The following is a 13,482-nucleotide window of genomic DNA, read 5'->3' on the forward strand; positions in this document are numbered from 1 at the left end:
TAAATCCCAGCAAAGGAGCCCCTATTAACCATGAAATCTGGAGCAAGTCTCTTAAGCTCTCTAGGCTTAAATTTCCTCCTCCGTACAATGGGGATAAAACCATCTACAGAACCAGGCTGTCCTGAGGATTTACTGAGGTGATGAATGGAAAGGGCTTAACACAGTGTCAGGCACACACAGAAAAAAAGCAGTGTTATTCCTCTCAAGACGCCTCACCTCCTTTCAGCCACACTGAAACCCACTTCTCCCTGAACCAGGCCTTGAACATGTGTACCTGAGAGGCATTGTTTACAAACACTTCCCTGTGCCTCTGATATTCTCACTGTGTCCTACACTGTCCTCCTCATGCCTTAGTTCTACTCTGCTTGTTCAGCCTTTACTGGCCTTCTCAGTTGTGGCTATTTATGCAGGCCCCTGCCTCGGTACTGGACGCGAGTTCCTCGAGGAAAGGTGTTTTTCGGTGGCGTCGGTTGGAATAATACACCCCTCCTTGCCTGGCCTCAGTTTCCTTACTCGGAAGGAGCCCACCGGACTGGAATGGCAGAAAGGGCCCTTCCGGCTCTGAGATCTTAAACTGACAGAACTTAAGTAGGAGGGACCTGGTGACTACCTAATCCACCCCTGTCCTTTTCCAGGAGGTGAAACTGAGGGCCTGGTAGGGCCTTCGCTTCACGCGCTTCTCTCTCCAGCTTCCCGGGCAAGGCTCCCCTGAGGGCATGCAGCCGTTTTCCTAACTAGGCAAGGGGAGACTCTCGGGCGCCTTCAGGGCTCGGGGCGCCGGAAACACGTGTGTGCTCACCTACGTGTACACACGTGAACACACCTACAGCAGCAGGGGGCGCTGGGGCCGGCAGGGGGCAGCACACACCCGGCTTGCAAATCCCCGGCGCAGCCCCGAGGGAGGAGGGCGTGCTGCAGTCCCGGCGGCGGCGGCGGCGGCGGTGGCTGGAGGTGCAGCCTCCCAGGTGGGAGGCGGGGGCTGCGGGTGCAGGAAAAGGCGCCTGGGGAGCGGGCGCTCGGCGAGGCCTCCTCGGGCCTGGGCGCGGCGAGTGGGAGCGAGCGCGCCGGGAGCACGCAGGCGCCCTGCTCCGGCTGGCCCTCGGCCGGCGCGCCGCGCGGGAGCAGCCTGTAGCCCGCCCCCGCGCCCCCCGCGCCCCCCGCAGCCCCCGGGCCGCCCGCGGTCGGCCGTCGGGAGCGGCCCCTCCGCAGCGAGCGAAGGCCGCCGGCCCGGCAGAGCGCGTGGCGGCGGCGGCAGCGGCGGCGGGACGGCTCCGGGGCCGCCCCGAGCGCGCCCTCCCGCCCGCGGCCACTCGCAGCCGGCGCTGGCCGGGCCGGCGCGCCCCGCAGGCAGCCGGAGCGCGGCCTCGGCCTCGGCCTCGGCGGGAGCGAGCCCCGGGCCGCAGCCGGCGGGAGGCGGCGCGGGCGGCCGCCTGCACTGACGGCGTCGCGGGGCGCTCCCGGGCGGCGGCGCAGCGGCGGCGGCGGCGGCGGCGCAGGGGGCGGAGGCAGGGGACTCCCCCAGCCAGGATGCTGCGGTTCCTGCGCCGGACCTTTGGCCGCCGCTCCATGCAGCGCTACGCGCGGGGCGCGGCAGGGCGCGGGGCTGCCGGGCTGGGGGACGAGCGCGACGCGGGCCCGCGGGGGGGCCCGGCCGCCTCCGCCGTCTCCACGCTGCCCGCCGCGCCCGGGGGCAGCGTGTTCCCAGCCGGCGGCGGGCCCCTCCTCACGGGCGGCGCGGCCGTGCACATCTCCGCCGCTGGAGCCTCCAAGGCCACCCTCTACTGCCGCGTCTTCCTGCTCGACGGGACCGAAGTGAGCGTGGACCTGCCGGTGAGTGACGGGGCCGGTCCGGGACACTGGCACCCCGCGGCCCTTGGGGCAGCTCCCTCCCCGCGATGCTTCCCTCTGGGGCTCCCCCCTTGTACCTCTCCGGGAGCCCCTCCCCCTTCCTCGAGCACTCCCTAGTCCTGGTTCCCTCCCGGGCCACCCCGTTCTGGTCTCTTCCGGGGCCCCATCCCTGCCCGCGCCCCCGAGTCCCAAGTCCCCGCCCCCTGGCGCGGGTGACTGGTGTTCCCCTTCTATCCCCCAGGTTCCTGCAGCGGCCTTCTTGGTGCTGGGTTATTGGTTAGAAAACCTCAAAGCAATGCGGAGCCGCCCCGGGGTGGCCCGCTTGCCCCCACAAACTCGCCACCAGGCCTTGGTGGGACAGCAGGAAGGAGAAGCCGCCTCTCCTGCTGGCCGGCAGGTGCCCGAGTTTGGGAGGGAGTCAGGGGACCATTTCTGCTCTCTCCTGTTCCCATCTCGGCGCTCCCCCCCATCCCGGTCCCATCCTAAAGAGCCCCTCTGGCCCGCTGCCTCGCAGGGGGTTGGGCGACTTGGGAGCTAACTCCAGAATCGATGCTCGCCGACCAGGCCAACTTTGCACCGGCAGAGCCCCTGCTGGGGAGCTGGGAGTCGGCCCCGGGGTGCCCTGGGGCGCCGTACTTTCCCCGGGGTCTGTGCTCCCAGGGCAGCTGCGCCGCGGCCTGAGCCCCGGCCACCCGCCCACAGGTGGTTGCACCCCGCCCCCTCCGGCAGGGAGCTAGCCTGGCGCTGCTGTCCCCGCCTGGGCACCAACGTGTCTTTCTAGCCGAAGGGGCCACATCTGATCAAATCAAACCCGCCCATTAACGGGGCGCCTACTGTGCACCCGCTGCGGCAGACGGTGCCTTTGGGAATCTTTGGGTGTGACTGAGGACACAAACGGTTGAGCTTTAGATGAATGTTACAGATCATCCCGAGGGTTTCAAGGGAAAAAAATAACGTACCAGGACTTCCAAAGGAAGCATTTGGGCCTTCCCGGGTGGGGGAAATTGGACGTCATGGGAGAACTGGGAATATGTAAGGGTTTTAGGTGGGAAAATCAGAGCCTGCTTGGCCTGGGGTTTAATGTTTCCTTGTGTAGGTTAATTTTGAGACAGTTTCAGTTTATGGCGATTTTATTTTTGTGGTTCCTGGTGCTCTCCATAGGATATCATTTTGTTAAGATAATACCCTTTGGGGGCCTTTTTATTCATGGACAAGGAGCCAACATTCCAGTGCTTAGAGCAGTTGTCTTTAAAATAGTATTAAAATGTTACTGCTTCCGCAAGACCGGGCTCTCCAGCTTTTATTCAGCTGGGAGAGGAGGCCTGAAGGGGGGTGGGGAGCGAGTGGAGAGGTGAGTGGGTTGCTTCTGGAGCGGGCAGCTGGTGTGTGGAGAAGATGTGGCGTATTCTGCATCTCGGATCTGGGAAAGGAATGCTCTGGTTGGGAACTTTGACAACGCTCATTGCTGATGGTTTTCTTGTCTGTTCCCCAGGGATGATTCGTTTATAAAATGTATTGCTTCTGTCAGGTTTGTGCGACAGGCTTAAGTGGTGTTTCTGAGATGAAAAATGCAAACCCAGTACGGTGCATGCGTGGTGAATAGACCCAAACAGGTACCCAGATGAACAGGTTGAGACCGGGAATGCAGAGTTACCACAGCTGGTGGAGCCCTGGCCCAGTGTGGGGGAGGGGGGTTTTGCATTCCAAAAGGTTTTTTCGCTTTATTAAAGGCTACTTGAAAAAAAGAATTCACCAGGTTTTCTTACAATGGCAGCTTTCTTGATGCTTTAAGATGTTATTTAGTGAACTCCCGATTCTGTTTATACAGACACGCATATGTATATATACCCCGTCCAAAGGCTGGCTTTTGTCGTGTGAGCCCTTGCTTGGGGAGGAAAGGTGGAGAAGAGTCACCAGGGAGCATGGCTCATCGATTTAAAGATTTATTAGCTATTAGAACTGCATCACACAGTCTCCTACGCTCTTCTTCCCAGATCAGAGTTTTAGTTCCTGTAATTAATTCTCAGAGTTACAAGGTGAGCTCCAGGCGGCCAGCTCCCCATGAATCTGTAGCACGTGTGCTCCTTCTCAGCCCCATTTCACCGGGCTCACTTTTTACACTGTCCTATTTGGCATTTAGTCCCACTGGTCGTTATTCTCATCTTCCGCGTTCCTGGATTTTTACTGCTTCCTGGGCCCAAGGGTTGCTTTGCTGCCTGGCACACAGGATTTACCTTTGACCGCCATCTCCCTAAGCTGGATTTCCTGTCTCCAGTCACTTGCACAGGCACAAAGCGCACTTGCCAGGCTAACTATGGCTCTTTTGTAATTAAAACCCTCTGGTGGTGGTAGCATCAAGAATTCTTTGCTCAGCACACTAACAGTGGTTATGCCTTGTCATAAGCCGTCTTCTTAGCCCTAGTCAGGATGCCTGTGTTCCAGAATTGCCTGGAACGCAACACCCTCACTGTGACTGTGCTGGGGCACCTCGGGTGTCCGTTGTCACCATTTCTTGGGCGTCTCCAGTGTGCCAGGCTGTGGACCCAAAGGTGAATGAGAGGTGGCCTTGAGGCTCTTGGGAAACACACGTAGCAGTGCGTCTTTTTATTGTGAGTGATGCTGAGTGATACAGCGGGCTCATCAGAGAGGGTGCTGGTGGATGAATTGGGAGGACTTTGACGCTTGAGGCTCAAGGATCTCAAATCCAGTGTCCCTTGGGCATTTTTTTTTTTAATTTTTAAAAATTAAATCTTTTTTTTTTTTTTATTTCTTGGGCTCACCGAGCAGCTTATAGGATCCCCGACCAGGGGTTGAACCTGGGTCCAAGGCAATGAAAGCCCAAGTCCTAACCACTGGACCCCCAGGGAATTCCCCATTTTTAGACTACCTTTTGTGTCAGGGCCACTTCTTGGTCAAGCCATGACCCAGCTGTTATATATAATAAAGGGAGATGCAAATGACAGGGCCTGGAGCCCCCTCCCCAGGGGGTGGGCTTGGTCCCCTGGCACGCCTACGTGTTCTTAACCTTTGCTGTGGATAATCGGGATCTTTTTAAAAAAAAAAGTCCATCTGTACTGTGCAGACTGGAGTGGGCTTGCTGTACAAACCCAGCTTCCAGGAGGAGGCCTCGGCCCACCCTACAAACCAGTGTGCCGCCCTGAGCTGCCACTCTTCAGAAGCCCTGGCACTGCCCCGGAAGGTGCCTCCATTTCGGCAGCCCAGCCCTGCCCTGCCCTGCCCTCAGGTGTGGCCTGGTCAGAGCAGGGCAGGACTCCCTCGGCCTGCCCTGAACGCGTCCCTTCTATTAATGCAGCTGAAGATCCCATTAGTGTGCTTGGCAGCGGCACCGGCTGTTGACTCATATTAGCTCTCTGTTGACTAAATCCCTGGCATCGCGTTTGCTCGGGCGGCTGTTGCTCAGCCCCGTCTCCCCCCTCCCCTGCGTGCACAGTCCTCCAGCAGCTCTGTGTGCAAAACTGGGAGGGTGTGTGGCTGGCTGGTTAGCACTCCCCCTCCCCCCACGCCTTGGAGGGCATGGCTCGTTGGCCAGTACTGCACTTGGCACAGTTGCGTTCGCTGTGTCTGGAGCTCAGTAGTGCCTTGTGTGGTACGGGGCAAGCTCGGAGTGCTGCAGGGTGGGAAGAGGCGTGTTTGAGTCTTGCAGCCTGACTGTGCAGCCCTGGTCTGCTTGAACCTCAAGTTTTTGGTCTTTAAAATGGAAGGATTACATGATGAAAAGGATAAGAAAAGCCTCAGGACACAGCAGGGTGTTGAAGGGTTACTAGTTCCTCTTTGGCCTATGCAAAGGGATTGGGAAATTTTCTAGAAATGAACATTAAAAAAAAAAAAAAGCTGGAAATTCCCTGGTGGTCCAGTGGTTCGGACTCCATGCTTTTACTGCTAAGGGCCCAGGTTCGAACCCTGGTTGGGGCGTAAGATGTGCGGCACAGCCCAAAAAATTAAAAAAGCTGTGCAAGGAAGGCTCAACATTGTTTGGCTCTCCCTTAGTGCAAAGTGGAAGTTGGGTGGAGTATGAGAGATGCTTTTTAAAAGTTTCACTTTGGAGGAGAAAAGAATGCTCTACCCGCCACTCCCCACCCCTAAATAAACAGAAACATGCAGGTCCTTCGAATTTCAAGACTGGAACCTATGATCCAACAGAACGTACATGATGCAGCATAAAGATCATATGCCTTATCTTGGAGATGGACGGGACACTAGACAGCATGTATCCACCCATTGTATGTGTGGGAAACAGAGGCCTGGGGTTATAAAGTGACCCCCTTAGCCACTCAGTGAGGAATTGGCAGGTGCTACTTTGGGAACCCTGATTGTCTAGGCTTTGGAAATGAGTAGGATCAGTGGTAGGGCAGCGGGCCCCCAGTCCTAACATAGGATTGGGGAAGGGAGCTGCGTATATTCTTGGCAGTTGGAAATAGAATGCATTTCCCCCAACAATGGGAAACTCCAGCAAGGCAGTTCTCTAACTTCAGTGTACACAGAGTTCATCAGGTGTTTTCTTTTCTCCACTTAAACTTCACAGAGCCTACCCCCCACATTTCTAATTGAGTAGTTCAGGAAGCTGGACTTTGAATAGGTACCCCGGGCACACAATTCTGAGACAGTGGTCCCTTCACACCGTTTGAAAAACACAGGCTCTGGAACCGTGAGAACAGAGGGCAGCCACCCTGTACATTAAGAATGGCTCTAGACAATAGGGGTGGGGCGGCTGTCTCTGAGCTGGGGGTTGACAGTATCACACCTGAGCTTCAGGGAGCCCATTTTTGCCACCCCGGGTTGGAGCCTGGGCTGGAAGAGGGAATTGAGACCAGTTACACTGTTGCAGTAGTCCAGGTGAGGGGTGATGAGGACCTGCGGGGGAGAAGGCGCAGAGCGCAGTGCTGTTCCAGGGCCCGGGGTTGGGGGGGGGGGTTGATTGAATATGGAGGGAGGGAGTGGTGGAGTCTAGCTTGGAGGGCGGGGGTATGTTCACCTTCAGTTGTGGAAAGAAATGGGGACCATATAAGACCCCAGGAAATAGGAGAACATAGCTCCTGGTTTCCACCCTCTCTCCTGGCTGCCGTGGACACCCTGCCTTATCCCAGGCCTCTGGGTGGCTTGCTTTTTCCTTCTCCTGAAGGAAGGTATTGGCTCGAGGTGCTCAAGGTGGCCCTCCAGGGCCTACCCTGCACCTCACCCCCCCACCCCCACCCCGCCCCGAATGTGGATGAGACCATGGGGAGCCTTGGAGAACTGTGTGGGTCATGGGTTTATGTATTTTTAAAAATACCTTTGTTTTAAAAGGAGGGCTGGTGGGGAAGGGGGGAAGTGGATGAGAGGTGGATGGTGAACATCTTCCTCAGTGGGATAGAGGTGCCATCTCTGGCTGGTTCCCCACTTGCTGGATTGGAGGTGTTAATACGCAGGGCGGGGTGTCTGCCAGCCTCCCCAGTGCCAGGGACATGACCCTGCGCTGGTCTGGGACTGAACAAATATTAACTTGCTAAGCACTTTCACGTGCATAATCTTATTGAATTCTGTCGCTAGTGCACTGTTGAGGATGAAGGCACAGGTCTGTTTAATTCTTAAATAGCAAGAGGTTGGAGGGGCGGGTATGGGGAGGTAGAACTTTCCCTTAAATTCTTACCTAGGGACTGAAAAAAATCCACTCCATCACCACAGAAATCCTCCGCCCACAATTTGTCCTGAAAACACGTGTCCCATCCTTCCCCACTGCCTGACTCCTGTTGCCAGCCTCCTCCACGCTGCCTGGAGTGTTTCTTCTGCAGGAATCTGGTTCTTTGCACTTGGGTTTCCTCCTCTGGCCCATGGCAGCTGCCTGCGGGCAGGGTCAGCTGCTGATTCATCTTGGTGGGTTTTTTTCAGGTTGGCATGTGCTTTCCTCCCCCACTTGCATTTCACAGGAGAACATGTTGGCAGCAGAAAGATTAGAAAATATAGAGAAGCAAGAGAAGTTAAAAACGTCTAAAATTTCATCAGAGATAACCACTTTTAAAATTGTGGTGTGTGTGTCCATCTGTACTTTCCTCTTTGTTTTTAGATATGAATATGTTATTTTAAATGATGAATTTATATGGGTTGCTGAAAGTAAAGTCTCTCTCCCCCCCCCCGCCCCCTTCAGCACAAATGAACAGGGACCTAGACCCCAGGTTTGTGTCTCTTTAGGGTGGCACCCTTTTCCGGCTCCTTTACAGTTCCTGGGACCTTTAGCTGGGGCAGGGGGCCCCCTGTGGCCATCTGAGCTGTGTGCCACCTACTGCCTGGGTAAGAAGTGGGCTCCCCATCCTCAGAGGCCTTCCCCACCAATCACCTCTGCTTTCCGGCAGGTTAAAGGTCCTGTTGATGGGGCCGCAGAGTCCCCTTGCATCTGAGGGCTTATGTTCTGAACACCTGCTTTGGCGTGGTGACCACCCTCAGCTGCCTAGGAATGCTCAGGCTCTGCTCCCAGCTGGGGCTGATCTAGCAGGGGTGGGTGGGTGATCTTACAGCATCTCAGGGGTGCCCCCTCTGCCCTAGGGCCTTCTGTTTCCTTCTGCAGCTTCTTTGTCTTCTCTCTACAGCTGGATGTATCTCACTAGTCTCACTTGACTTTAATTTCTGGTTTACTTTTGTTCTCCAAAATGTTTTTGTTTGCCCACAGTGTTTTCTTCGCTCGGCAAAGACTTGTTGAGCACTTACCCTGTATGAAGGGCTGGGGAGGGATCCAGGAGGGATGAGGGAGTTCCAGTCTAGCAAGGGAGACAGTGTAAATGTAATAGATAACACAGAACCCCACACGAGGTAGTGCAGGGGTGAGTGACTAAACTGTGGACCGGGTTTGGAGGAGATTTGATGCCCAAAGTGACATCCAGTTGTCCGGAAGGTTGCCTAGGAGTTCAGCTGTTAGATTTGGTCAGAGGTGTTGGGGCAGAGGAGACAGCAGGTGCAAACGTGGGGATGATGGGAGCCAGAAAACCCCACTCGCTGGGCTTCGGGCTCCTTGGGGTCCGGGAGGATCATGAGCTCCAGCTGTGACCCCGAATCTTGAAGGCGCGAGTGGGGAACTGTGAAGCACAGAGGAGGGTCTCAGGGTGGTAAGGCCTGGGGTCGCTGTGTGTTGGTCCTGTGCTGATTGCTTAAGTGACTGTCTTGTCGAATCCTCACAAAACCTCTGTTGGTGGTTGCTGTTGCTGTCCCTGATTTGTGCGGGGGAGAATCAGAGCATAGCAGGCTGGACAAGAAATTTGCCTGTGTCCCACAGCAAAGGCAGACTAGCTTCGAGCTCGGACGGTCTGCCGGGAGGAGGCTTGTGTCAGGGAAGCGCCTCTGATCCAGGACTGGGCATGGGAGGGGTGGGGGCGGGGTGGTTCTGAGCCTGCCCCAGAGGCCCCGAGGTGGCTGGGGACCCTGAGCCTCAGAAGGGTGTCCTCCTTTTCAGGCCACTTGGGGTTTCCAGATGTCGGATTCACCTCTAGTCTTACTCGGTGAGTATAGTTTCGCTCAGAGTGCATTCTGGTGTGAGGCCCACAGTTTTTCAACACTGAGGTTGGAAGTAGGCTATGTTTTTAAAAAGTGTTTAATAGAACAACACTAAAATTATCACAAAGAAAAGCATTTTACATATTCCCATCCTGCTGCATAGCAACTGGTTGGTTTTGCTCTTCCCTTCAATCTCTGTGCTTTTGCAGAGTGTGTATAAACATGGTCTGCATCCTTGTGTATCCTTTTTAAATTAAAAAAAATTTTCTTCCTTCATCCGAGCCTTCTGGACACACTATTCACCCAGTTTGGTGCCCTCTTTTGTGCTTATTCTGGATTACTTAAGTTCGCCCCTCATTCTGTGTGTGTGTGTAGGGGGGGTAATACCTGTCTCTACCTGTCTCTTGGGGTTGAAGGTTGATATGCAGAGCACCTTGTATCTTATCTGTTAGCACGCCTACCCCCCAGGCTCGCAGAATCTGTGTTACTTCCCTTAATTGCCACCATCAGAGAAGGTGTTATTATCCCCTTTACCCATGGTCTCAGGGAGCAATTGGTCCTGGGCCACTCAGCTATAAGTGTGGTGCAGCCAGAACTGAATCTAGGTGTCCTGACTCGTCCTCCAGTGCTCTTCCCCTGGCCCATGCATGCACACCCGGCCTTCCTGTTTGAAAGGTGTGCTTCTTGGTGAAAGGTGTGCTCCTTGGAACTCCTGGGGAAGGTCAGAATCCTTGGTAATTTGACAGGTCAGAATTTCATCCCATAAACCGCCCTGTCTTTCCTGAACCTCTTTGCTTTTCAGCATCTCTGGCATTCGAATTCTGTCTATCATTTCTCAGCATTTTTTGCCGATTCTTTTCCCCAAAGTCATACTTGGCTGAGTGCCCAGAGTTTCCTACTTGAAGTTGAGAACTGGAGGGTGATATCCCCAGGGCGCTGTGCCACTTGTGGGATCATCCAGAGTGTCTTTATTTCCCAGCACTGAGACTGGTCCTAGGGGCAGAATTGCCCAGGCAGCCGGCCCGGCCAGGGGGACGTGGACCACCTGATTCCTTGGGTGCCCGCAGGGTGAACATCCCTCAGCTCTGTGGTGTCTCTTCCATGCCTGTTTCATGTCTGAATGCTGTTGTCATCCGTGTCCTATCTTACATGTGCTCAAGGGGGTTGAGGTAGGCCTGGTGACATCTCTCCATCCTACCAGCTTGCTCGCTCAGCTGCACCTTCCTTGAATTATGGATTTTTTTAAATTGTGGTTATATGTAAGTAGCATAAAATTTAGCATTTTAACCACTTTTAGGTGTACAGTTCAGTGGCATTAAGTACATTCTCGTTGTCACGCAGCCGTCACCACTATCCATCTCCAGCACATCTTCATTGTCCCAAACTGAAACTGATTTAAACTAAACACAATCTCCCCATTCCTCCTTCCACAGAGCCCCCTGGAACCTCCAATGTGCTTTCTGTCTCTATGAATTTGACCATTCGAGGTACCTCCTGTGGTATCGTACAGTGCTTGTCCCTTTGTGTCTGACTTCTTTCATTTAGCATCCTGTCTTCAAGGGTCTACCCATGTTGTCACATGGTCAGAAGTTCCCTCCTTTTTAAGGCTGAATAATATTCCAGTGCATGAATATGCCACCTTTTGTTGACCCATTCATCCGAGTTTCAGACTTTTCTGCACGTCCAGGCCTTCCTAACTTGGCTCTGCCCGTTCACCGGTGGCGCTACCATCAGAGACTTGGGTGTCCCCAGCCTGTCCCTTGGGGATTTTGTCCTTGGCATTCTGGCACCTCTCGCCTGGGACTCTTCTTTTTCTTGCGGGTCATCCTCCTGGGTTGTCTCGTCTTTTGTGCGAGTTGCTCAGCGTTGGCAAGTGCTGTTAATGCCCTACCCCCCTACCATGCTCCTCCCCAATCACCTTTCCCTCCCTTCCGCTCTCCTGAAGTTTCTCTTCCCTCATATATGTGTTTCCCTAAATGACATATTGTTAGTCCTGCATGTTTGTGAATTTTAGAGTAAATGGATTTTCCCCTCAATACTGCGTCCGTGAGCTTCATCCATATTGATGAGGTAGCTGTAGTTCTTGCTGCGCTGCATGAATATACTGGAATATAGTCATCCTTTGTCAGTGGACATTTGGGATATTTTCAGTTTGGATCTGTTAGAAAGAAAATGCTGCTTTGAACCTTCTGGAATTGGTCTCCTGGTGCATATATGCAAGCAAGCGTCTCTCCTGGGTGTGCACCAGTGGCTGGGAGGGCGGTGGGCAGGGCCTTTTAAGATCACGTGAAGTTGTTTTCCAGAGTCCCAGTCGCACATAAAAGTGTCTACTAATCCATTCTTCAGCCCTTGCCATTGGGCAGCTTTTCTCTTTTATTTCACCAGTCTCATGGGAGTTAGTGGGAACTCATTGCAGTCTTTGCTTTTCCCCAGTTGTTGATGGGGTTGAGTATCTTTGCCTGTATTTATGAAATATGAACGTATTTCCTCCTGGTGTGCTTTGTTCTGTGACGTTTGCCTGTTTTTTTAGTTGCGTTGTGTTTTTCTCATTGCGTTCAGCTCATTGCCTGCTGGCCTTGATGAGATTGTCTCCCGTACCCATTTCCTCTTCTGAGGTCACCTCAATGGAACAAGGGAGAACACTTCTTTTTGTAAGTCCCCCCTTGCGGGCCTTTCCTCACTAAGTAGGAATTAACGTTTTGTCTTCTGTTTCACTGTGAATGAGCTGAAGTCTGTTGCTGCTGGTAGCTTTTGCTGAGCAGTTGCAGGATCTATAGTATTCATTCAATTCTGCCTACTTTTTTTTTTTTCGAGTTTTTATTAATTGAAATTTTAAATGCAGCCAAAAGCAGAGAGAACCCCAAGTGCCCATCATATAATGAACATAATAACCCGTTGTTCAGCTTCATCACTTTTTGATGAGACCCCTCTCTTTTCTTCTGTGTCTTCACCTCTGTTCCTTCCCAATTCTTTTAAAACAAATTCCAAAACGAAATCCCAATTATCTAAAAGATAAGGGCTGTGTTTTTAAAAATATTCACAATATTATTAAAACACCTAAAAATAATTAACAGTTGTTTTTTAGTCTTAGGTATATAGTCATTGTTCAGATTTTCTTATTTGGTTGTCACAGCAAGGTCCTTTCATTGTATTTGGTTGATGTTCTATCTAAAGCTCTTTAAGAATTTTTTTTAAATGTTATTTTTCCTTGCTCTATTGGGGCATAATTGACAAATGAAAATGGTGTATATTAGAGGTGTAAAGCATGGTGATTTGATACACATCTGCATTGCAAAATGAACATTGAACTGCACATTGAACTAACTAACATACTGCACATTGAACTAACTAACATACCCATTGAACTAACACATTGAACTAACTAACATACCCATCACCTTCCCAGTCAACATTTCTTTGAGTGTGGATCTTAGCATATTTCAGGTATACTCTACATTATAATTAACTATTGTCATCATGCTATCATTTAGATCCCCAGAACTAATAACTGAAAGTTTGTGTCCTTTGACCAACATTATCTCGTGTTTACCTGCCCCACAATTTATCTAAAGCTAGAGTTTTCCTTTCTCCCCTCCTTTTCCCCCATTTGTTTGTTGAAGAAGCTGGGCTATCTGTCCTAGAGTTTCCCACTCTGTCTGTGGATTTCCTTGATGGCATCCTTAACATTTGGTTACCTTGAGGTATAATTGGTATAGGCATTATTTAAAGCATCTAACTCAGGGCATGTAGAGAGCAATGAGATTCCTTGCCCTGCAGAAGCTTGAGTGCAGCAAGGTCATTACACCTGGTGTGAAAAGTGCCCTAGGGAGTTTTAAATAAGCTTAAAGGAAGGGCTAAGGTGGGAGGACTGGGAGGGCAAAATGGGCAACCTGAAAATTTCAGAGAGAAAGCTTTGAGTTCTGAGGACAAATGGAGAACAGTTTTCCTGGTGGCCGGGTCAGCATATGCAAAGGCACTGAGGCAAGAAATAATACTTCCAAGATTCCTGTTCCTTGTTCAGCCCCTGTCTGTGAGCCCTGTTATCCTCCTTTCATTGGATGTTGCTTTTTTTGAAAAGGTCCAGATTCCTCATCTTTGGAAAGTTTTCAGTAGATTTGATTAAAAGAGCATCTTTTCTTTTTTCTTCTATTTCTT

General features: G+C 52.5%; 1 protein-coding gene across 5 annotated transcripts in view; it reads left to right on the forward strand.

Annotated features, from left to right (window-relative positions):
* The first annotated feature begins 1,504 nt into the window (after positions 1-1,504).
* Positions 1,505-13,482, forward strand: part of EPB41L4B (erythrocyte membrane protein band 4.1 like 4B) — a 131,784-nt gene continuing 119,806 nt past the window's right edge. For all 5 annotated transcript variants that reach the window (XM_057720890.1, XM_057720892.1, XM_057720894.1 and 2 more), the window contains exon 1: positions 1,505-1,830. In XM_057720890.1, the coding sequence (XP_057576873.1) occupies positions 1,528-1,830 (303 nt within the window). In that variant the 5' untranslated portion in view covers positions 1,505-1,527. The remainder of the gene's footprint in view (positions 1,831-13,482) is intronic.

This window comes from Hippopotamus amphibius, chromosome 2, assembly GCF_030028045.1.
Source record: "Hippopotamus amphibius kiboko isolate mHipAmp2 chromosome 2, mHipAmp2.hap2, whole genome shotgun sequence".
NCBI classification, from domain to species: Eukaryota; Metazoa; Chordata; class Mammalia; order Artiodactyla; family Hippopotamidae; genus Hippopotamus; species Hippopotamus amphibius.